We start from the raw sequence: 25676 nt of genomic DNA on the forward strand, positions 1-25676 counted from the left end.
GTGCATGATCACAGTTAACGTTAGGCCAATTAATAATCTGTTCAAAGAACGCTTAAAGCAAATGTTCTTGAAAGTCACAGGACGGAGGGTGCGTGAGCATTGCTTTTTGACCAGTCTATTTCAAAGAGAACCAATCGCACCAGTTGCGTTTCCAGGCATGGTTGCTTCACGCAAGGTAATGGGTAACAGTGCTCCTGATCATCCTCTTCTTCGTATTCATATATATATATATATATATATATATATATATATATATATATATATATATATATATATATATATATATATATATATATATATATATATATATATATATATATATATATATATATATATATATATATATATTATTCCTAGTATACTAGATGGGAAGAAACGAAGTATAGATACTTTGTTACTGTACTTAAGTAGATTTTTCTGGTATCAGTACTTTACTCCACTATTTATTTTTCTGACAACTTTTTACTTTTACTCCTTTAATTTTTACACAAATATCTGTACTTTCTACTCCTTACATTTTTAAAGCAGATTACTTTAGTTTTCATGTGCTTGGTGTCGCAATCCATATTTAATTTTTATTTTTTTGTCATTGGGCAAATTGAACTCTTCTTTTGATTCAGCAATTCAATTTTTTTCCATTTCACTTAAATTAGTTTAACATATATTTTAACATCATCAAAATTATTCACACTGGGTGATGAATAGAATTAAAATGAAAAGGAAAAATCAGGAAATTACCACATAAAAAAAAAAAAAAGTTCATGCAAAAAGTTTTGAAGGCTGTAATATGTTTTTGTTTTTTGCATGGAATAAATGTATTAACAGCATTAATGACTATATATCCATGAAAGAAAATATCCACAATACTCTGGAAAAACAAAAAAACACTGAAAACATGGGATATATTGATTTTAGCTTTGAAGATACAGACACCCAAAATAGTAAAATAAAGTATTTATTATAGTCCAAAAAAAATGTTTTGGACAAATTTAAGTGTTAATTGAAGACGTTTATTATTTGTAAAGATTTAGGCCTCAATTTTTTTTGTATATGTATGGACATTAATAGCAGTTGTTGTTCTTGATTTAAAAGCTGCAAATCTACATGCTAAACGCTGTGAGTTTGTCTCAGAATGATGATACACAGACTTTTGAGAAGTGTTGTATTGCAATATTGCAGAGTCTGATGTTGCCTTGCTACTTTCCTGTTGAAAATTAGCAACAATTTTTACTTTAAAATCAGAAATGCAAGTTATTTTGTATAAATGTATCGATATGATGCGAAGTCTAGTTGCCGCCGTGAAACTAAAACGGTAAGTAGTAATGGATACTTTTTACTTAAGTACATATTTCAGGCCGTACTTCTTTACTGTTACTTGAGTGCAAAAGTGTAGTCGGTACTTCAACTTTTACCAGAGTCTGTACTTCTACTTGAGTAAAGCATATGTGTACATTTGCCATCTCTGGAAACAACACAAAACTGATTTTTGTGGAGGAAAGTTCAAAATTTTTCAGACAATTACAGATTACAGATTACGGACAATTAAACTTGCAATTGTGGAGAAAAAAAGGATTGCAATTGTGAGATATAAAATTAAGATACAACTACAATATGAAAATATGAAAAATCTCAAAATGGCAAAACCATAAAGAATTCTATGAAAACAGAAAGAAAAGCATGAATTGTGAGATTCATAGTCATCTTTTCATTTTAATCTATAGCAGAAACAAGCTTCCATACATTTCTGCATGTTAACTCACATTGCTGGTTTCTTTTGTCCCCAGCGCTCTTTAGCGGCAGGCAGACAGGACAGTCATGCCGTGTGCAGTTCTTCCAATGAGAGATGATCTGTCTGGAGGATGCGCAGTGAGCCACTGTCAAAAAAAAACACAAGCACATTAGTGGGCCACGAGTAAGACACCATGTCATCTTGTTTAGGTTTAAAAAGATAAAACACAAACGAAAGATTAAAAAAAAAAATAAATAAATAAATAAATAAAAATAAAAAAAGCTGGCTCTGCTCACCCTGGCAGGATTTGCCGGCCTGACAGTGCGTCATGTGATTAAGGACGTTCTTCATGGTTCTGCAGTGAGGCAGGTTGCACTGGCGGACCTCTCCGTTGGCCTGCTCTCTGCGATGGCACTTGTGAGCGTGCAGTAACAGCACCAGCTGCTGCTGAATCAGTTTACGCTTCTCTGGGTCCGCGGCAGGGGGCGCTGCCGTCCCACCTGGCCCCGATACACCACCCACCACACCTGGGCCCTGCTGGAGACAGACACACCGAAGAGTGTTTTCATGCTTCTGCAGCTCCAGATGGAGATTTAGATTTAAAGATCAAGAAGTTAGCACTAAAGCAGACTGGAGGGCCCATTAGCATCAGCAAAAATGGCAACATGTACACAAATTTGAAGAAGATTTCAAACATTCTTATTCTCACCAATGCTGTGTTTATTAGCAGTATTTTTGTACATTTTAAAAAAAGCCATTTATTCCTGTGAGGCCAAAGCACTTACAGCAGTCATTTCTGCAGCCTTCGGTGACACAGGATCCATCAGAAATCTCGCTAATATGCCGATTTGGGGAAATGTGATGCTTTGAGTTTTTCCAAGACTCTTTGATGAATCCAAAGGTCAAAAGAACAGCATTTATTTGAACAAATATTATTTGTAGCTGTCACTTTTGATCAGTTTATTTTTTTTTCTCTCCTCTGAATACACTCACCGGCCACTTTATTAGGTACACCTGTGCAACTGCTAGTTAACGCAAATTTCTAATCAGCCAATCTCATAGCAGCAACTCAATGCATTTAGGCATGTAGACATGGTCAAGACAATCTGCTGTAATTCAAACCAAGCATCAGAATGAAGGAGAAAGGGGATTTAAGTGACTTTGAATATGGCTGACGGGCTAGTCTGAGTATTTCAGAAACTGCTGATCTACTGGGATTTTCATGCACAACCATCTCTAGGGTTTACAGAGAATGGTCCGAAAAAGAGAAAATACCCAGTGGGCACAAATGCCATGTTAATGCCAGAGGTCAGAGGAGAATAGCCAGACTGGTTCCAGCTGATAGAAAGGCAACAGTTACTCAAATAAGCACTCGTTACAACCGAGCTATGCAGAAGAGCATCTCTGAATGCACAAAACGTCCAACCTTGAGGTGGATGCGCTACAGCAGCAGAAGACCACACGGGGCGCCACTCCTGTCAGCTAAGAACAGGAAACTGAGGCTACATTGCCTGGTCTGATGAGTCTCAATTTCTGCTGCGACACTCAGATGGTAGGGTCAGAATTTGGCTTCAACAACATGAAAGCATGAATCCATCCTGCCTTGCATCAACGGTTCACACTGGTGGTGGTGTAATGGTGTGGGGGATATTTTCTTGGCACACTCTGGGCTCATTAGTACCAATTGAGCATTGTGTCAACACCACAGCCCACTGTTGCTGACCATGTCAATCCTTTTATGACCACAGTGTACTCATCTTCTGATGGCTACTTCCAGCAGGATAACATGCCATGTCATAAAGTGCGAATGATCTCAGACTGGTGTCTTGAACATGACAATAAGTTCACTGAACTCAAATGGGGCACCTTTGGGATGTGGAGGATAGGGAGATTCGCATCATGGATGAGCAGCAGACAAAGCTGTAGCAACTGCGTGATGCTATGGACCAAATGTCAAAATGGACCAAAATCTCTGAGGAGTATTTTCAGTACCTCGTTGAATCTATGCCACAAAGGATTAAAGCAGTTCTGAATGCAAAAGTGGGTCCAACACTAGTAATACCTAATAATTGTAGTACATAATAAAGGGGCCGGTGAGTGTATGTACACTGCCGTCCAAAAATTTAACTAAGCAAATAGGTAAGAGCCTCCCTTTGGATAATTACTGCATGAACGCTTCTGTTTCAGCTGATAAGTTATTAAACCCTAACTGATGCAAAGAGTAGCTTTCCATTTCTGTCAGAAGACACATCTGCGGTCAGGAAAATAATGTTCATCTGTTTCAGAATGCATCAAATAAAGAAAACATCTAAGGAGATTGCTGAAACTAGTGAAACTGCTGTAAGATCTGTCCAATGCATTGTTAAAATTGGAATGATAGTTGGGAACCATCATCTTTGAGGAAGAAGTGTATTCAGGGGAGAAAAAAAGCTTTAAGATCAGTGACCACTTAATCTTCAGGTGAAATCAAATTGTAGAAAAGAAACAGTAAAACTCACAGCTGTGTTTAATAAGAGCCTTCACACATGTACAATGTGGAGGAAACTCAAGGTATTGGGACTAAATGGCTACACAGCGTTAAAAAAAACTTATATCAATGAGGTTAATCCAAAAAAAAAGGTCTTGATTTGCTAGAAAGTATAAAGATTGCACTCTGGAGCAATGGTTTTAAGTCAAGTGGACTGATGAGTCCATATATACAAGTTTGTAGGGTCGGTGCTGTGATCAGAGATGCTGCAGTTGGTCAGGTCAAGGTTCAGCAGCATTATGTGCCCAAAGAATGATATCAGCTGACCAGCTAAATCATAGGTCTCAAACTGGATTCTTGAAGGGCCACGAATCTGCACAGTTTCTCTCCAACCCTAATCAAACACAGCTGATCCAACTAAAGGTGTTCAAAAATATTAGAGCAGGTGTGAGTTGGAGGTGGTTGGAGCTAAACTATGCAGAGCTGTGGTCCTCCAGGAATTGAGTTTGAGACCACTGACCTAAATATACCAAATGAGCATGTTATTCAATCAATGGATTTTTTTTCTGCCCTAATGGCATGGGCATATTCCAAGATGACAATGCCTAGATTCATCAGGCTCAAATTGTGAAAAGGTAGTTCAGGGAGTAAGAGACATCATTTTTACAAGTGGATTGACCTCCACAGAGACCCTGTTGAGAAATTATGTTATGTGCTGGAGAAGACTTATGCAGCGGTCCGACTCTCACATCATCAATGCAAGATCTTTGTAAAAAAATGAAGATGACTCTGGACGGGAACAAATGTTGTGACAAATGTGGGCCATAATCAAAGATCAAGATAGTCCAGCAAAAATATTACAGGGTGTCTCTTTTTTGGGAAATACAAGAAGTACAAACGCAAATATTCTCCAAACATGTCTCAGATATATGCTCAAAAATAATACACAATAAAAAAAATCCCTTTTACCACAAACAGTTATTTTAGAGCAAGACTGCACATTTACTGAGGCTTGTAGCAGAAATGCCACAAACTGCCAGACATTTAAAGAAAATTGGTTTAAAAAAACTATTTGCCAGCACAATTAAACTGAATTATTAATGCTGTTAAAGTGAAACAATAAAGTGATAATTACACTGTCAGAATGGTTTATCTCCTAAATAATAATAATGAGCTATGTGTACAGCTAGTGCTTTTCAGCCAATGATGAACTTCCGGTGAAACTTTATGTGACTATTTTCAATTTCATGAAGTGGCTTTTACAGAATCAATGTTGTAATGTAGTTGAGATATAAACAGTTAAATAGACCTAAGCATCCATTTGGTTGTTAAAGCGTAAAAAGAGATGAAAGACCGTTTAAACCCAGGTGCCATCATTAGCAGCAGGCTGGCACAGAAACTCCATTGAAAATACTGGGGTAAAATTAATTTCCATATTTTAAAGACATGGCATGGAAAAATATCATTTAATGCAGTGCTTCTTGTTTGGTCTGATACCCACTTTATATTGTATCTCAACCAGGCAGTGAAGATCGCTGTTTTTTTTAAAGGAATACGATCTTAAACGCAGCGATTTTGAATGGGTTGACAATTAAGCGGAAGCCCTGGGGCTGGCTGACTGAATTTAAAAGTGCAAATACCCCATTGTGTGAACAAGTGACTAATTTCAGCTTTAGCTTTAATGTCTATTTATAGTGTAAGGGTAGGACATTTCAGATTCTCAATAGTATTTGACTGGACAAAAAATCTGATGGGTAACATAGTGAAGTGTAATGTAATTAAAATTGTTGTAATAAGAAAATGTAAATTTTAAATGCATTTTAACTTCTCAATCAAAATTTTGTCATCGTTTTGGAGTAGACCTTCATAGTTTGATTCGATTTTAGGAATTTTAACGATTAGGGAGAAGAAATGCAAAATTGAAATTCGTTTGCAATGGCAAAGAAATTCATTTGCCATTTTTTTCATTATTAACTTTTGTGGGGACAAATCTGAAATATAATTAGCTAAAAAAAAAAAGGATAGTACAAAATTATAGTAGGTCTACTCTCTGAATATTTATTAAGGCGATGTACTTCACTCTTGTTCCAGAAATCATTCTTCAAGGTGCTCACACTAGATAGGTTTCCATCCAAAGATTCTAATATAGAAATTATTGATATTTACCATCATATTGGCCATTATTTCTACCACTGATTGTCTGTCCAGTTCCTGATTATTAATCATGCTGCGTTTGCCTGGACAGATTAGCTAATGTCAAAATGCAGATGGTAAAACATAAGTGCTGGTCTCTGCTGCTATTCCCTGCACAATACAGATTAAATCGGCAGCAAAGAATGTGATTTACATCAGTTTTCTATGTATTTGAGATTTTCTGAGTGAAACGTGGAGCTCTCAATGGGCAGGGAATCAGGTGCTTTTAATTCTGGTGTACACACTGTGACTAAATGTGCATTCTGCTCATGAAGGTGGTTATGTAGTTTATGGAGTGTCAGAACCACTCTGCATCCACTGATGTGAACAGAAACACTCGCTCCCTCTGCTGTCAAGACATGAAGAGGAAAACTCAACCGCTCAGTCTGTTCAAGAGTTTTAATATATCTGTACTGCTTCTTACAAACTGAAGGAAGAAAATGGATGAAATTTATTATTAACAGTTTATATGATAACTCTGAATTGGGAGTCACCATCATTACTCCACCATGCTCTCATTTGTTTTGTTTTGGGGTTTTTTTTAGTGGTGGCATCTGTATGGTTTTGGAAAAGCTGATTTGAGAAGGAGCACTCATTCCATTGACTAGTAAATCTGTCATGCCTAAACCTGAAGTCTTGCACCTAACAGTTTGGTATGATTACTTATTTTTGGGCACAATACATCGACAATACAGATTGTTGACTACACTCCCTGACAAAAGTCTTGTCGTCGATCCCAGTTGTAAGAGCAACAAATAATAACTTGACTTCTAGTTGGAAAAGTGGCAAAAGGTAGATTTTTCCAATGACTTATCTGTTGAACTGCATCCCAATCATTACAAATACTGCAGAAGACCTATTGGAACCTGCATTGACCCAAGATTCTCACAGAAATCAGTCAAGATTGGTGAAGGAAAAATCATGGTTTGGGGTTACATTCAGTACGGGGGCATGCGAGAGATCTGCAGAGTGGATGGCAACATCAACAGTCTGAGGTATCAAGACATTTGTGCTGCCCATTACATTACAAACCACAGAAGAGGGCAAATTCTTCAGCAAGATAGTGCTCATCCTCATACTTCAGCCTCCACATCAAAGTTCCTAAAAGCAAAGAAGGTCAAGGTGCTCCAAAATTGGCCAGCCCAGTCACCAGACATAAACATTATTGAGCATGTCTGAGGTAAGATGAAGCAGGAGGCAAGATGAAGAACGAAGATGAGTCCTGCAAGAACGCTTTCTTTGCTATTCCAGATGACTTTATTAATAAGTTATTAGAGTCATTGCAGAGATGTATGGATACAGTCGAGTGTCATACACTATATTAATTCTTTTTCCATTTCACCATGACTTTATGTTTTATACTGTACATTGTTTCTGTTAAGTGACAAGACGTTTGTCTAAGCCAAGTCAGACCTTACTGTCCTAATTAAATAAATAAAAATCATGGCATAATCATATTTTATTTTGGTAAAAATAAGCGTAATTTAGAGGCATTTGCCTTTCAAATAAGCCACTTCTGATACCAAATAATCAACTAGAAGTCAAGTTATTATTTGTTGTTCCTTAAAACTTGGATAGGCGACAAGACTTTTGTCAGGTAGTGTATGACATTTTCATAATTTTTTTTTTCTTTTTTTCTTACCATAACACCCATGTTCTGCCCAAGCTGAGGTTTCTTGTCCATGTTGAACTGGTTAATGCTGTTTGGTTGACCCGCTTTGTTTTGGAGTTGAGGCCCAAGTTGAGACTGTCCTCCGCACTGACCATATGAACTGCCATATGGGCCAGGAGCACCCATCATCCCCATCTGAGACAGAAGAAGGAGAAAAAAAACAGGAGACAAATTTATGACAAAATATAATGAGCTAGATTTTCAATCTCAATGGTTTCAGTTTGATCCATCATCAATGATGGTGAAAAAAAAATGTTGAAAGAATATTAACAGCAAAACAAGCTTCCATCATTAGGTTTGTTTAATGCTTACTTTCAAATCTTTTAATTAAGCCTCTTTCCTGTAATGTTAGTGCCACGGTAGTATCAATTCTCCAAAATAAACCTCAAACAGCTGCTTAAAATCTAGAAAGACCCAGCAAAACAAAATAGAAAATGTCATTCCATCTTTTTTCTGCCCATTTCCTGCAGTACAGGTTGTGCAATCGCCTGTGAATCAACAAAATGCTGCGTAGTTCCTTGTATGAGGCAGAAGACGAGGTTTTTTAAACTGAGATTGTTTCAGTGTGAAGAATAACATTACTGACTGTCTCATCCAAACCAAAGAAACATCACAAGATGGCTACGCATTCACTTCAATAGTCTATTTCACTACCTGATTTAGAGAACGGTCTTGGTTGACAAAATAATAAACAAAGAGTTGGGTTTCAGCTCTGTTATGAGATGATTACTAATAAGAACTGTGTATTGAAACAATGACTGAACGTTCTAGGTTAGTTTTTACAGCAAACATCCTACAACTACACTACACAAGTCTTTTATTAGTTCTGTTAAGTTCTAAAGTGTGAAAATAAGAAAACCTGGTGTTTATTACTAATGAATCCTAAAAACGTCACGTTTGACGTTTAATGTTAAGTATCAAGCTCGATTCAAAGCAACTAAACCATAAAGTCTGGTTTCATAGAAAAGATAGGTGTGAGACAGGAATTTTCTCATTGTATTTTGGCTGCATATAAAGAGTTTTGAAATAGGAAGTTTGGAAAGAACATAGAATGGCTTGCTCTTCAAGAAAACAACAACAGTCTTTTGTAACTTATTCCATTTAAATGTGATTTAATGACCCTTTAGAAATTATTGAAGCTGATTTGGTCCTCAAGAAGCAATTATTATGATTATTACTATTATTATTATTATTATTATTATTATCATCATCATTATTATTACTACTATTGTTGTTAGGGGAAGTGAAATTTCAACAATTATCCTTCCCCGAAACACTTCACAATACCTTGTACGTATTTATTAGCAGTAGCGGGCAAAATAGGCCATTTTGTTGTGGACTAGATTTTCAGACAGCATCTACAAACATTTTGGAAATAATGGGTTGCTCTCAGGTGCTCTGTGAACTCAAGTGATAGGTGGACATCTATGCAAAAAGCCCATTGTTGTAATTTCGTTACTACTATTCATTCCAAGATTAGCTGCTAGCAGTACTATAACAAAGTGAAAGTAATTGGGAACAACGGCAACTTCGTTATGAAGTGGTAGGCCAAGTAAAAACAAAGAGGAGGCTCAGTGCATGCTGAGGCACACAGTCCACTGAAGTCGCTTACCTTCTGTAGTCAACATCTACAGCTATTAGTTCAAGGACAGACATAGAGAGCTTCATGGAATCAGTTTCCATGGCTAAGCAGCTGCATCCAAACCTAACATCAACAAGTTCATTGTAAAGCATGAAAATGCAGTGGTGTAAAGCACACTGTCACTGGACTCAAGAGCAATGTAGATGGTTTTACACTTCTCTGTCTTGCAATCCAATGGATGAGTCTGGCTTTGGCAGTTTCCAGTAGAAAGATACTGGCCTTACTGCATTGTGCAAAGTTTGGTGGAGGGAGGATTATGGTGTGGGCTGTTTTCAGGGGTTGGTCATAACACCTTAGTTCCAGTGAAAGGAACTCTTAATGCTTCAGCATACCAAGACAGTTTGGACAATTTCATGTTCCCTACTCTCCATGAGCGAATTTGGTGTGGAGAATCTTGACTGGCCTTCAGAGTTCTGACCTTGACCTGACAGAACACCTTTAGGATGAATTAAAGGAGACCACAAGCAAGATCAAAAATCCCCCTCCCCCAAAAAAAACACACTGCGGAGGAATTGTGGAAAGTCTTCCCAGGACAGTTGAAGCTGTTTTAGTTGCAAAGGATGGGCCAAATCCATAATAAACTCTACAGATTTCAATTTGGATGTCATTAAAGGTCATGCCCATGAAAGCAGGTCCAATTGTTCACTATATGTGAAAGGAAAGAGGCAGAAGAATGAGTGTTTGTGGTTATCAGCGAAACAAGGTAGAGGTTCTGTCCTGATTTGATTCTGCATTTCAGCCAATGATGTATAATTTCTGAACTCATTGAATTGTGAATGCTGATAAATACATTCCTGGAAAGGGCTTTACTTAAAATACTGATAATGATCCCAAACACGGGCATCATGCTGGCACTGTGGGTAGCACAATCGCCTAACAGCAAGAAGGTCACTGGTTCGAGCCTCGGCTGGGTCAGATGGCATTTCTGTGTGGTGTTTGCATGTTCTCCCCGTGTTCGTGTGGGTTTCCTTTAGGTGCTCCGGTTTCCCCCGCAGTCCAAAGACATGCGCTATAGGTGAATTGAATAAGGTGAATTGGCCGTAGTGTATGTGTGTGAATAAAGAAAGAAAGAAAGAAAGAAAGAAAGGATAGCTTACATCGAAAGAAAACCCTGGGAAATGCTGAAGGAGCCCTGATATTAACTACAATTACACACCTGATATTAATTATTAATTACATTATCAGATCTTACAACTAAATGATAAAATCGATAATGAAATTGATTGTCAATGAATGACATAATAGATTAGTTGGGCTGCTCACGTGACTGAGAAGCATGACGACAAGATACAAAGCCTCTCGTGCAATGGCACGTACAGAACCAGCTTCTGGGAAAAAGCATGCACCCCTAGTCCTCCAAGGCATCAAAGAATTTTACAATAAATGCCTCTAAGACGATAATAGCCTGAACTCTATGGAAGACTGAGTTTTCGTGGGATGGAAGTAGTCGAATCGTCTTAAAATGGTATAGTTTAAGTGCTTCAGTTTAAACTGTTTTCTAACTTGGGGACATCCATGCTAGATCAGTTCAGTTGCAACTCACGAGCATCACATTGCACAATCACATTTAAAGCTATAGTGATGATGAATTAAATGGCTTTACTTTAGATTAGCTTAAATTAAATGGTGCGATTAGAGTGAGAGACTCCATATTTAAAATCAACAAACAACAGCAGGAGTAGAATATCACAATTAGTCAATGTTATGGTTTTCAGCTAATTTTAGTTGATTTCTACCTCTGTTTCAAAAAGAAATTTTGCTGTTTATTTATCTATTATTCATCTGATATTTCAGCAAATTCTGCTGTTTAATATCTCAATGTTGGCATGTTCACGTCATAATTTCATAATGTGAATATAACAGGTGTACAACACTTGTTTCGCTTGTATTTTGGATATCTAGAAAATTTGAACCCTTAAAAAAAAAAAAGTTTTTCCGCTTATCCAGATTTAAATGTCAAAATCAAAGATCATTGATCCTCGATTTTCGGCTTTTACATTTTTTTTAAAGTACACTTTCAATGCTTTCCACACATAGACCTCACCTGCGCGAGAAGTCCAGGTATATTAACGGCCGCTCAAGTACATTTAGTGACACATTTTTTTTACTATTATTAACATCCTTTTACACTTTGGCACAATAACCAAACACCTACGATCGATTAAGTAGTGAAAAATCTCTCGTTTACTCGTTTCGTTCTGTGCGGTCTCACAAAATTTGCAGAGACACAGAGACATTTAGAGACTTATAAAATTCGTCCAGCCCAGGTTTCTAAATCTCTTAAAATATCCGGGATTCAACTTTTGCTTTCGCTCTCTAAAGCGCGTATGTGTTTTTGCATTACCTTGTTACTTAATCCTACTTTCGCTTAGCTTTGTGGCTGACTGCACACAGACAGTTGTGAGAGCGAGAGAAACATTCGACAATTAATTTTTTTTACCTAAACGATTCAGAAAAACGTAGCTATATACTCGAAGAGGACGAAATGACTGGTCTAAACTGGCTGCAAAATGTATGTACACCGTTAGGTTTAATCAATGCATTTGCCTTATTTAAATAATCTACAGGTTTTAGTCTTATAATTATGATAATTTTTAGAGATACTGTCTCCTTTTTCTGACATTTATTTCTCATTAGCTGATTATTTTATTTATTTGGCGATGTTAATATATTACATAGGCTATCATATAGCATAAAGGTAAGAGAAATAGTGGATTTCGTTTTTATTTTAACAGTCTTTTTTTTTTTACTTTAACCCATTGAAAAAAAAACAGTGTAAAATTGTGTCATATTAAATAAAATTATTGTTAAAAATTAAATAATGTTTTGTATGTTGCGTATAGGTAACTATTTATGTGATGTGGGTAAGTGGTGTGTTTCAATCCAGCTACCACCGCAAGTATATTCCAAACCTGTGGGAAGCACTGACTTTTATACATAAAAAAACACCCTGATTCAGAGTTTTATACAGCCATAATGAGCAAAAGGTCAAATTTAAAAACTACTTAGTACTTTATCAGATTAATCGGAAAAAAATTATTAATGGTCAACTAATTTATTATTAAAATAATTGTTAGTTGTGGCCTATAATAATGGGCTATGTAAACAGATCAAAATGCCAAGGGAGGTCACATTAAACACCTACTCTTGCTTAAAGAAACGTTTTTGTCCTGAAATTAGTTTTTGTTTTGTAATTTTATGTACATATTTCCCATATTTTCTTTTCGTATGTTAATAAAAAACTAAATATGGATACACATTCATTAGTGGATTTACTAGCCAATGTGTGCTCCTTTCTCCTTCTCAAATCAGCATTTCCAAAACCATACAGATCCCACCACAAAAAATAAAAATAAAAAATGAGAGCATGGTGGAGTGATGATGGTGACTCCCAATTCAGAGTTATCATATAAACTGTTAATAAATTTCATCCATTTTTTTCCTCCAACTAATGAAAATCTGTACAAGCACACAGAATCCCTTTTCTGATTATTACACCCTGATTTGTTCCCACGTTACCTTGTTCACTGCTCCTGGTTGCTGCGGTCTCATTGCTGCCTGTGCCATCTGCTGCCCTGCATTCGGCTGCTGCAGAGATTCGGGCAGCATACTCCCGTTGCCAGCCATGCCCACATTCATGTTCACATTGGCGTAGCCCATTCTAGGTGCACCATTCATCATCTGCCCACCCATCATACTCTGCGGCTGTCCATTCCCTTTCTGGGTGCCCATCATGGCTCGGTTCAGTCCCCCCACCATGCCAGGCTGCGGCATCATGCTAGGCTGCTGCTGAGGGCCACCCATTCCCTGAGTAACAGGGCCACCGCTCAGACCTCCCATCATTCCTAAGGAAGCTGCGTTACCGGGGCTGCCGGTGGCCGTAGAGGTGGATGGAGGAGCGACAGGGCGGAGGAGCTCAGACAGGTACTTGTGTTTGGCCGCAGTGTCTTGGCCTGAGACGCCCAGAGGGCCTGACATCCCTCCTCCACCCAGACTGGTGTGCAACTGGCTGGGGTCCATCCCGTTAGGAAGGCCCAGGTCGGAGGAGTTAATGAGCTCATCTGGGAGGTCATGCTCCAGGTCAAACAGAGAGCCAAAATCTGAAAGACAGGAAAACAGACTTTTAGGCTGTTGCTCACAAAAAAATTCATTCTCAATTAGATACATCGGAGCATCATTAAGGCCTGCTCACACATAAAATGATAAGAATACCCTGTTTCCACCTGGAATTATTGTGTTAAAGTGGGAAAATTCTAAACAAAACTAAAATCTGTCAATTTATTCACACTCTACTTACTCCAAAAGTGTTTGAGTTTTATTCTTCTGTTGCACAGCATTGAAGAATGTTGGAAACCTGTAGCCATTGACTTAGTATTTGTATTACCTATTATGGATGTCAATGGCTACCGGGATCCAAAATTCTTCAAAATATCTTATTTTGTGTTCAACAGAAGAAAAAATAATTTAGAAAGGTTTGGAATCATTTAAGGGGCAGTAATCGTTCATTTTTGGGTGATTATCCATGATTATCCAATAAATGCCTAAGTTTATTAAAGTAAAGCAGAACATATCATTCCCACAACATTGTTTCTCCTTGTCATTACTATTATAGACATGTCATTCATTAATATATAGAATTATATCTTTTAATCGCAACCGTTATCACGCTTCATGTGAACAGTATGCTTCCAGCAAAGACGTTGGAAAAGGAATCAAATTTTACTCAAGTACATATGAATGTAACTTGTACCCAAATTAACCAAAAAGACAGTAAATGGGCAACATGTCTCCAGTGGGCAAATATGGTCCAGTTAATCAGATCGGTCGATATATCTATCAATCAATTTACAGCAAGAAATCCACACGAGCTGACTGAACTGCAACTGAACAAATCTCTGCTGTTGGCTGCAACAGATGATTGTGATGAGAGACAGAGCATTGGAGAGCAGTATGCAGTAGAACCGGTGTGCATGTCCTAATGGTTCATACTAATAAAAAACACATGGCATGGCATAACAATGGACAAGCGGTGGGACAAAATGGGGGCCTTTCCTACATAATGGCAGATCCTGATAACAGAAACATACCAACAACTAATACATCGAACATACTCTAAATATGAAGCCGGCAAACTTGTGAGTGCTTGTGAGGGACTTATAGAAAAGCAAAAGTGATTAACTGGACAATGTCATGACTTTTTGTCACAGAACAATGTACATATGGCTGGTTGAATAACTAAATAATTTGTTTTCCATTTTGGCTTTTTAAAAGCAAAAGGAAAGGGGGTATAACGAGATAATAAATGGGTAAAATGCCACACAATTAATCTAAAAAAAACTGAATTTATGAATTGTTGCCACTATATATTTAAAGATTTTTTAACGGATGTATATTTAGACATGTTCATGATTAAAGTCACAGTGTTTAGCATATTTCAAGCATTTGTGGCACACAAAAATCCTGCATATATAGAATTTTAAATGTCTATACATTTATGAAAATCGTCCAGTGGCTGGTGTATAATTGTCTTGGACAGTGTGCAGTAAAATAACTGAAGGGATATATTTCAAGTTCAAAGCTTACATATATCACCTTTCCCAGTACTTTAAGTACAACGTAAACAGTGCCACAATTTACAATAAACTTATTTTCAGTTTTTACTTTTTTTTTTTTTTTTTACAAAATTGTTTTGATTTGTTTCCTGTTATCCCATTATATTAAATTCAGGCAATAATAACAGCAACCAACTGCTTTGTATCCCAATCTACCATTTAAAGAAAAGAAAAATGTACTGATGGATGGCTAGAATTCATATCAAACATCATCCTGTTAGACACTAAATTCTGCCATGGAAAACACTGCTTCAAACAGTCTAGGATGGGTTAATAGTCTTCAATGGTCATGTTTGTTTTAGCTTGGACACCTCTGCTCAAAAAGCGAAACCAGCAAATCACCTTAGGCTAGTTTAAGATATGAGCTAGCATCTACTGCTTATTGTTGACTTGCAAACAGTATCATCTACCATGTAGTTCATGTAAATAACTCGACAAGCTTCAACTTCATTGCCAACCGTGTGTCAGAAAAAGCGATGTGATTTATAAGGAGTTCATGTGGAGTTTTCCCATTTCCTGACAAGCTCAAAACGCATCACCTCGTAAACCTTTGACACCAAAGCATTCTCATAAAGAGACACAATGCGAAAAGTTTGTGTAACTCACACCCGGAAAAACACTGCACACTCAGATGACCACTGTAACACACACACCTCATCAACTTCAGATGAAAACACGGAGCCAATTAGCCTGCTAGCTACTCTGCTAAGTTATTTAAATGCCGGGGGTTGAGGAAAACAAACACACAACAAAAGGAAGCTGTTAAAACACACGTCGCGTGTCTTAATTTCATACATGCACGCGAACAGCGACGGTGTGCAAGCGCGAGACTCGCCGCACACCGCAGCGCGTGAACATTATTATTGTTATTTACCGTTTCCATCGCTGGCGGAGACCGACAGAGCCGGGGAAGACAATTTAGGCCTCTTAGCTGAAGGCGGACCGGAGTCCAGCACATTATCGGCCATAGTTTTCCTCCGGTTTAGTGTTAAAGCATATATCCCGCGTAGGATAGCCCTTCCTGTGCAGTCGCTAGCCGATGTGCGAATGAAATCTCCCCGTTCACGAACACCGGACGGATTCCCGTTTCCCTTTCATGGGACGATACATGCATGTAATGCAATGCTTGATTGTTCAGTCCACCTTTAATGCTCCCTTTTAAGATTTTGTAGTCTTTAGTTCCTCAAAGTATATTTCCGAAAGGAGGAGGTGAAGGGAGGAACAGACGGTCATGCAAGCTCTCCGCAAACTCACGTAGCCTCCTCGGCGACCGAGCAATTTTCCCGAGATTTATCCTCGCTGCTTGCATCCGTCTTTTCCGCCATTGTCGGCGGCGAACTGAAGTGTTGCTTTTTTAAGGCGTTGTGTACGAGAAAGCGAACTCGCTCCGCTTCGTGCAATTCTCCCGATCAAACACTCAGATTCAGAATTGTGTGTCTTTCTTCTTTACATTGTAGCATGTGCAATTCTCGGCCAGCATCACTGTACTTCGAAGATTAAAAGTCCACCATGCACCTCAAAACTAACACAGATGTGTGAATCTTCTTCATCAATGCCTTTATTTCCTCCCAAGAAAGTAAGACGGATGGAGAGAACGAATAAATACTCGGAATACAATTAAGCAATGTAAAAGTGTCCTTTCGTCCTTATATAATACTCTTTGCAGAATAAATAACATGAGAAATGTGCACTCGAGGACTGAGGTGACTTCAGTTTGCATGCACGGACTACCGCGTTAAACGATTCCAAACAACTTGCATATTTCAGTGTCCATGTCGTGGTATTTTGCAACAACACTTCAAAGTGACAAGTTCAATGGTTTATTGTGCGTTCGTATCTGAATATGGCTCGTGCGCCCTCTGTGTGAATGTGTCCACTGCACGAGTTAAAAGTGTTTGCAGAAAATCTCTCTCTGACCATTGCTTCAGGAGACCACCCTGCACTGCGCACAGATCGTGCATGCAAAATGCAAAGAAATGCTTTTAAAAGTGGCTGTCTAGTGGACAGAACATGTATGCAATTGGTCGAAGTGCGAAAAGGTGCAGTTCGCGAGCCAAAGAATGGGAATCGAGTGAAGTTGCTCAATGCATTTGCCTGTATTTCAATGCACTGACACATCGAGCAAATAAGAATAATTTGTCACTGCACAGCCCGAGAGCTTCTTCGCGGAGCATTAAGAAGGAGCGAGAGGAACAGCGGTGGGTCGAAAATAGAAATGAACCGAAACGAGGCTGGCTTCACTAATATTTGGGGTCTGAAGCATCTGCCGATCCGGGTGATATTGCCAGCTGCACCCCCCAAAATCTGGGGGTCCTCAAACCCCTTTCATAGGCTTTGTGATGCTGTGAACCCCCCTGCGCGTTCATCCCTTTTAAATTTCTCTCTTCTCTTGCACAGTTCCTGCGATTTTCCCCACTTTCGCTGTCGTCCACCCGCAACCGGCGATGTAATTTCACAGCTATTCCCACTTCGTGACGCTGTTATTTTCCTTTTCCCCTGACGAGCTTCCCTTCGTTTAAATGTTTGCCCTCTTCCGCCTCTCCGCTCCGTTTAAAAAAAAAGAACCGAAAAAGAAAGGCAAAACCAGTCTGCTCTTTGATTTCCACACGGGAGAATCTGTAATCTGCCCTCCGTGTCCTCCGCTAACCGCCCGGCTTGTGTTTTCTCCGGTCTGGATCCGCGAGGACGGAGCCGGCGGCGCTCAGAGTCGCAGTGGTCGGCGCTCGAGTGGCTTTTTTCGGTCGCTCCTGCCTCCTTCACTCTCTCCGCACAAACAAAATGGCGGCTTGTTGTTTCTACTCCTCTGGCTGGGGGGAGGGAAGGTTGGAGGTGCGGTAACATTAGTAAAGGGGGGTGGAGGGGGAGATGGCGATCGGGATTTCCCGGACAGTGCTGTTTCCGTACTGTTTCGGAGTTGCGACTGTTCTGGGCGGGTGCAAGACGGGCTCCAGCATCATCTGATGATGGAGCCACTTTAACGTTAGATATGCGAAACGATGCCCACTGTGTTGTTACTTGGCGTGCAAAATATGACTTGTCTTCGACATTTGGAGGGACAGACAGCTTCCTCTGAGAAACGCAGGGGTCAAGTGCCTAATTTAAGTCCAGTAGCGATAAGAGGTGAGAACAAGGCATTTTTGGGCATGGTAGTGAGTCGTTACAGTTTTTCGACTCATATAGTAAGCTGCCAACATGTAGACTATATTTTTATAACAGACACGTTCATCAGCTCACCTCAACAACTAGACAGCATTTATAAACATGCATACACCTCAGCATTGTGTGAGAGATTGTGTCTCAAAACCTTGGGAGCTGTCATTGTAGAGAACATTGAGTTTATCCTAATCCTGTTAGGTTTAGCTAAAAAAAATACACCTGGACATTATAATCAAGTCTTCTCATAATAAAAGACTGTCTCAAAACTAAATTGAGGTAAAGTTGATTTTATATTCGCACATTCATTCAGAGACAACTTCTGACATGCTCCTTTTATTTTTTACCACGATACCTTGACTATTTGGGCTGAAATCGTATTAAGTATGACTTTAAAAACATGAGCACTATTTAATGGACTGTGAACAATGTTGTACTTTGATAGTTGTTGGCTGCTAATGTGATTTCCCTATTTGGAAATAGCAAATAACACTTTCTCTAAAATGATATTATTAAGGAGAAAGTCAGAATGTGCAAATATTAAACCAACTTTACCTTATTCAAAACCAAGTGTACTACTTAGAATAGCTTTTTAGACACTTTTGATGAATTCTAAATGAGTTTGGGTCAAAACAATCAAAATAAAGGCTTGTTCTGCACCCTAACAAGCTTAAAGAATTAACTCTGCTCAAAACCCTCAGCCCGAACAGCTGCCTAGACAATATTTTAGTAATTTTTTTTGTTCAAAGGCTGTTTTTGCAAAGCCACATTTACACCTTGAACTCAAAATGACATAATTCTTGCTACATGTCTACTTATCTTTAAACTAAACAGTATTTTGGGTATAAAAACATTACACATCAATCCAGCTTAGTGTTTTTGTAAAATATCAGTCAGTCACCTTTGGTACATTCTCAGCTCAGAACATTTAAAGACATGTCAATGTAGAAAGCATGTTTGAGTATCATAACTAGTTCAGGAGAGTTAAAAAAAAAATCTTAATATCTAGAAAACTACCTACCTAGACAGCACTTCACGGTCTCACTGGCATGTTCAAAGTCTCTTCAGCTGAAACATAAATTGCATTTTGGGTATGGGTACATTGAAAGTCGTCCTAGAGGATGTCAAAAAGTTGCCTACCTATTAAGCCACAAAATATAGTGCGCTGTCCATGTAGCCAGTATTTATTATGGGAATCTTAAAGGGATGTTTCACCTAAAAGGAAAATTATGTTGTCATTTACTTCAAACCTTCAAGAGTTTCTTTCTTTTAAACATAAGGAAGCAACTTTTTATTTTCAATTGGTCTTAGTACACAATGTAAATGCAGAAGTCAAGCTTTGTAATTGATTTACAAAACAGGAAAATTATCAAAACTCTATGGTCATTTTCGAGTGAGGTTTAATAATGGTCTAATCTAATTGAATGACCTGTGCAAACACTAGCTAAAAATGCTCCCGCCAGACCCGGAGTTGAGCTGAATGGATTCAAAAATGGTAAAACTCAACTGTTTGACTCTAGAGGAGACTCAAGTGTAGTGTTCCTTTATCCTCTTAAGGCCCAAGGTGTTTGTTTACATGCCTTTTTTATTTCTCTTTGCTATTTGGGCTTATTGGAACCTAATTACAACAAAAATCTAAGTATCATCTTTTGATATGATGAACTTTTAGAGAAAAACGATGTCTATAAATGTGGACTCGTGGTCCGAATTTACATAAAACACTTTTTCCTGAATTTTTTATGCATATTTAACATATATTTTTTTTACTTGCATTGATTATCAGAGAGTAAAAACAAAAAAAATTTCCCATTTTGGACAGTTAAAAATAGTGTTTGGGACATTTCATATGCTGCAAAACAGTTGCAGGATGACACTGTATGTCTGTAACAAAATATAAAACATTCCAAGTATTTTAAAAAGCCACTTAAGAGCTAAAATGTGCTGTCCACATATGTGGACACTCAAGCCCTAGGAGGTTAAGTTACCACTAAATGTAAATTGCACATGAGTGAATGAATCAATACATTAGACATGGTTTACGTATGTTTTAAGTTACTATATAGTCATAATTTGGTCTGAATGGAACATTTTTGCAAAGAAGTGACTAATTATCTAGATTAGACAAACATTTTTGAGTGAGATGCTAATGGTCTAATCCGGATCTATGCTAAGCTAAGCTAAAAGTGCTCCCGCCAGACCCGGATATCTTCTGAATGGATTCAAAAATGGTAAAACTCAACTGTTTAACTCTAGAGGAGACTCAAGTGTAGCGTTCCTTTAAGTTACCACTAAATGTAAACTGCCCATGAGTGAATGAATTATTACATTAGACATGATTTACATATATATTAAGTTACTAAAATATTCATAATTTGGACTGAATGCCCACTTTTGCAAAGAAGTGACTAATCACATGGATTAGATGCACATTTTTGAGTGAGATGCAAATGGTCTAATCCGATTTAATGATCTATGCTAAGCTAAGCTAAAAATGCTCCTACCAGACCCAGAGATGAGCTGAATAGATTAAAAAAAATGATAAAACTCAACTGTTTGACTCTAGAGGAGACTCAAGTGTAGTGTTCCTTTAAGTTACCACAAAATGTAAACTGCACATGAGTGAATGAATCATAACATTAGACATGGTTTACGTATGTTTTAAGTTACTATATAGTCATAATTTGGTCTGAATGGCACATTTTTGCAAAGAAGTGACTAATTATCTGGATTAGACAAACATTTTTGAGTGAGATGCTAATGGTCTAATCCGGATCAATGATCTATGCTAAGCTAAGCTAAAAGTGCTCCCGCCAGACTCGGATATCTTCTGAATCGATTCAAAAATGGTAAAACTCAACTGTTTAACTCTAGAGGAGACTCAAGTGTAGCGTTCCTTTAAGTTACCATGAAATGTTAACTGCCCATGAGTGAATGAATCGTTACATTAGACATGATTTATGTATATATTAAGTTGCTAAAATAGTCATAATTTGGATTGAATGGCACATTTTTGCAAAGAAGTGACTAATTATGTGGATTAGATGCACTACTTATACAAACATCAGCAACGATTAAGAACTAGAGATTTATTTTTCTGTCAAAAAAGACATTGACAATTATGACAATTAAAACATCAGGAAACAAACAATCAAACATGTAAAGAAACTCAATTCTCTCACAAACAAACAAATAAATTGTTCATCATGCTCAATAATTCACAGACGCTTCTCTCTCTGACCTCTTTAAAAGTCTCCTATAAACCCTGATCCCAGATCTTAGGTGTGTAGGTCAAACACATAACACTGCTGTAGAAGTGAACTGGCTATCAGGAGAAAACCATGCACGCTGTCCAGACACGTCCGGCTCTTAATCCTCCAGATTTAACACACGTTCTGTGAGATCCAGACTTCCTGAGTTCACTATTAAAGAAAATCCTACAAGCCGACCTGTTAAAGACTGCAGAAACAGACTCGTTCTTGAAGGACTTGCTGTGTGTTTGCTTTCAGTCTTCTGCACATGCACAAGTTCTCTCCACCTCACTGATGGTTTTGGGGGTGTTTGCAGAAAGAATAAGAGGTCCACCGTGGTCTCGGATCACCACGTCATCCTCAATTCGCACCCCAAGACCCCTGAATCGCTCTGGACAGGAGCTGTCTTCCTCACTGATGTACAGTCCTGGATGATGGGAAGAAGAGATGAGAGTTTAGAGACTTGGTTTTCTAATATTTGCTCATGTTAAAAGAATAGCTCACACTAAAATTCTAATTGTGTCACAAATACTTATTGTGTCATAACATATTTTCCTTTACTTGCTCCAAACCTGTTTGAGTTTGTTTCTTCTGTTGAAAAAATAAAAAAAGATATTTTGAAGAATGTTGGAAACTGGTACTTTCATGGTATTTTTTGTACTATGGAACTTAAAGGTTACCGCTTTCCAACATTTCTCAAAATGTCTTCTTTTCGTGTTCAACAAAACGAAACATTAAGGTTTGGAAACATGAGGGTCAATAAATTGAGAGTATATTTTATTTTGAAGTTGAATGCAATTTTAACTAGTATGCCTGTTTGGCATTCATTATACAGGCCTGCGGTTTATCAGTATTATTATTATGTTATAAACATTGTTCTTTATGAATGTCCTCAACAAGTGTGGTTTGTAAAACACCACATGTTTGTCTGTAAGTAGATTGCTCTGATTTTAATTAACAGATCTGTGTACACCTCAAGTGCAGCGTGTGACAACATGCATCTAGGTTATTGACGTCTTGACGTCTTCCAGTTTTAGTTGTGCTATACAACCAGTCCACCCACTTTTTTTCTCTAATAATCAACACTATTATTTTTATCATATGAAAAACCTTATTGTAGTAATATTTACAAACTAATATGAACTTATATATATGTATTATATATGTACTATACTTTGTAAGTTATATAAACACACACTACATACATACACTATATAAAAAAATACAGAAATATAAAATTTTTATTTAGGTCTATTTTTTATACTATTAGATTTCAATTGTCATTTTTTAAATATATTAATATTAAGTACAAAATCATGTTGATTGATTCATTTGAAATGTTGCTAATGTACGGCCAACACAGATACTTAATACACTTCATTAAACATCTACATAGACATCACCTATATGCAAAAAAATTGCAGGTTAACCATGTCTAGGCGACACAGTGGCGCAGTAGGTAGTGCTGTCGCCTCACAGCAAGAAGGTCGCTGGTTCGAGCCTCGGCTGGGTCAGTTGGCGTTTCTGTGTGGAGTTTGCATGTTCTCCCTGCGTTCGCGTGGGTTTCCTCCGGGTGCTCCGGTTTCCCCCACAGTCCAAAGACATGCGGTACAGCTGAATTGGGTAGGCTAAATTGTCCATAGTGTGTGAGTGAGTGTGTTTGGATGTTTCCCAGAGATGGGTTGAGGCTGGAAGGGCATCCGCTGCATAAACATATGCTGGATAAGTTGGTGGTTCATTCCGCTGTGGCGACTTAATAAAGGGACTAAAGCCGAAAAGAAAATGAATGAATGAATGAACCATGTCTGTATATAATAACTTATATTTGTAACTTTAACTCAATTAGATTTTAACATAAGAATGTGCACCTTTTGTAAAGCTGCTTTGAAACAATACTTATTGTAAAAGTGCTATACAAATAAACTTGAATCGAACTGAATAATGTCTATGCACTAATAGTTCACAAAACGCATGAATACACAATTCATGAACGTAATTGAGGGTTTGTTCACAAATATGAATTTAATTAATACAAATAGTTGAAAACAGTAATATTCATCATTGTTATTGATTGATTTTAATGAACAAAATGTTTGGTAACTTTACACAAAGGATTAATGTGGGAATATTAGAAAACTGCATTAGTTTGCATGAAAATTCTGAAGCATTAATTAAAGTTAGTCTATGTAAATTTAACGTTAACTAATTCATTCATTCACTTTCTTTTCGGCTTAGTCCCTTTATTAATCTGGGGTTACGCCACTATGACGCCCCTAAAGAAATGTCATAAATTTTTGTGATTTTCTATAAGAAATCATTATATTGTTCATATTTGCTCCTCAAGACACAGTTTTCATAATGAGCACAACTGAAAATAATTGTGAGCAGATTACACTTTCAAGTCTTTTTTTTTTTTTTTTGCTTTTTAAAATTAGCTGAATGGGTAAATGATTACTGTAAATGGATAAATTAGTTTTTGAGTTTGAGGTGCTGATCAGATAAGAAGCTCTAAATCTACTGCATATCTACAGCAGGTTCAGCAGGACATAAAACTTCACCAAATTATCTTTAATAAACTGTAGGGCTGCCCCCTAATACTTCTAACACTTAAAAGAGCCTTGGTAAACCAGCATTTAATTGGCCGGTTGGACGCAGTAAAAGAAGAAGGAAAAAAAACACTTGACAGGAAGTGAAGTTGCCAAGTCTGTGACAGACACGTCATTGTTATCATGGCTGGTCCATGTGGTAATTACTACAGGCAGGAAATCCAAAGTGTAGGATCAAGATGATAACTGTAGTTTTCAAAATCAAAGTTTAAAGCAAAAGGGCAACGATAACAACTATTTTTTACAGCTGATGGACAAAAATATTAACAGCCGATTAGAATCTACTCGGACTGTAAAAAAAAAGGTATTCAATTAAAGGAATAGTTCACCTAAAAATGAAAATTGGCTGTTAATTATATTCAGGCCATCCAAGATGTACTGTATGTGGCTTTTTTCCCACAATAGATCAATAAAGTTATTTGAGCTAAAACTTTCGTCGATTTATTTTGATATTTAAAGGGATTGCTGATAAAATAATCATGCCCGAATTACTCAACCTTTAACTTGTTCTAAACCTGTTTGAGTTAACAGCAAAATGTCATTTTTTGGATCAAGAATCTCTTTAAAGTAGAAGATGGCAAAACTAAAGCATGTGATTACAAAAAAACAACATTTTTGTGTGGTAATGTGGACTCGCGTATCATTATATTTACATTTATGTTTATATGCAGTATTCTTTATGTGAACAGGCCTTAAATGATAAACCCAAAAAGGTTATATGCTGTAACATTACACTATATACACTGGTGTTATTACTGTATTCCCAGAATATATGTCACACATAACTAGAACAAAACTAAATTTTACAGGAGAAAAAACATGTCATTGGTGTATAAGCCCCCATTTTACAATCACATCCAGAGGAATAGGTTAAAAACTGGTAGCCCTAAATGAAACAAATTTATTTTAGTTCCTGTCACTTTTTAGTTCCTATCACGTTTTAGTTCCTGTCACAGCAAAAAGAGTGGCGTTCACTTTAAACAACTATTATGAATTTAAACTCTTTACTTAAAGACAAAAAAAAAAAAAAACACACATTTTCAGTTTATTTACTTGGCCTCAGGCTATACAAGATGTTGGGGACTTTTTTCAGTAAAGATTAAGCTGATTTTAAAGATTTAAAGATTTAAGAAGATTTTTAGCTTAAACTGTTGGCCCCTGGTGATTCATAAATTCTACAAGTTATCGTTCCTTTAATTTTCATTACTTCCAAACTCACATTTCTACAAGCTTACAGTGTTTGTTTACAACCTTTTTTACAGGTTGCATAATCCAGGATAAACTCAAGTTAGTACTATTAAGTACAAGTGTGTGGGTTTGCATCTGTTTATATACACTTAAGTTGTTGTAAATT

The 25676-nt window shown here is 37.4% G+C and overlaps 2 protein-coding genes across 9 annotated transcripts in view; both read right to left on the bottom strand.

Moving 5' to 3' along the window:
• The window catches only part of ep300b (E1A binding protein p300 b), a 69682-nt gene extending 51579 nt beyond the window's left edge, over window positions 1–18103 (bottom strand). For 5 of the 8 annotated variants that reach the window (XM_056453452.1, XM_056453451.1, XM_056453448.1 and 2 more), the window contains exons 1-5: window positions 16190–18102; window positions 13223–13803; window positions 8032–8196; window positions 2026–2266; window positions 1761–1874 (exon numbers count right to left, since the gene is read on the bottom strand). In XM_056453452.1, the coding sequence (XP_056309427.1) occupies window positions 1761–1874; window positions 2026–2266; window positions 8032–8196; window positions 13223–13803; window positions 16190–16283 (1195 nt within the window). In that variant the 5' untranslated portion in view covers window positions 16284–18102. Of the gene's footprint in view, window positions 1–1760; window positions 1875–2025; window positions 2267–8031; window positions 8197–13222; window positions 13804–16189 lie in introns of all 8 variants that reach the window. The other 3 variants (XM_056453449.1, XM_056453445.1, XM_056453446.1) reach the window with 2 other exon arrangements.
• A 3431-nt stretch (window positions 18104–21534) lies between these two features.
• The window catches only part of xpnpep3 (X-prolyl aminopeptidase 3, mitochondrial), a 34302-nt gene continuing 30160 nt past the window's right edge, over window positions 21535–25676 (bottom strand). The window contains exon 10 of the mRNA XM_056453453.1: window positions 21535–22143. Coding sequence (XP_056309428.1) covers window positions 21971–22143 — 173 coding nt within the window. The 3' untranslated portion in view covers window positions 21535–21970. The remainder of the gene's footprint in view (window positions 22144–25676) is intronic.

The sequence above is a fragment of the Danio aesculapii genome, chromosome 3 (genome assembly GCF_903798145.1).
Source record: "Danio aesculapii chromosome 3, fDanAes4.1, whole genome shotgun sequence".
NCBI lineage: Eukaryota > Metazoa > Chordata > Actinopteri > Cypriniformes > Danionidae > Danio > Danio aesculapii.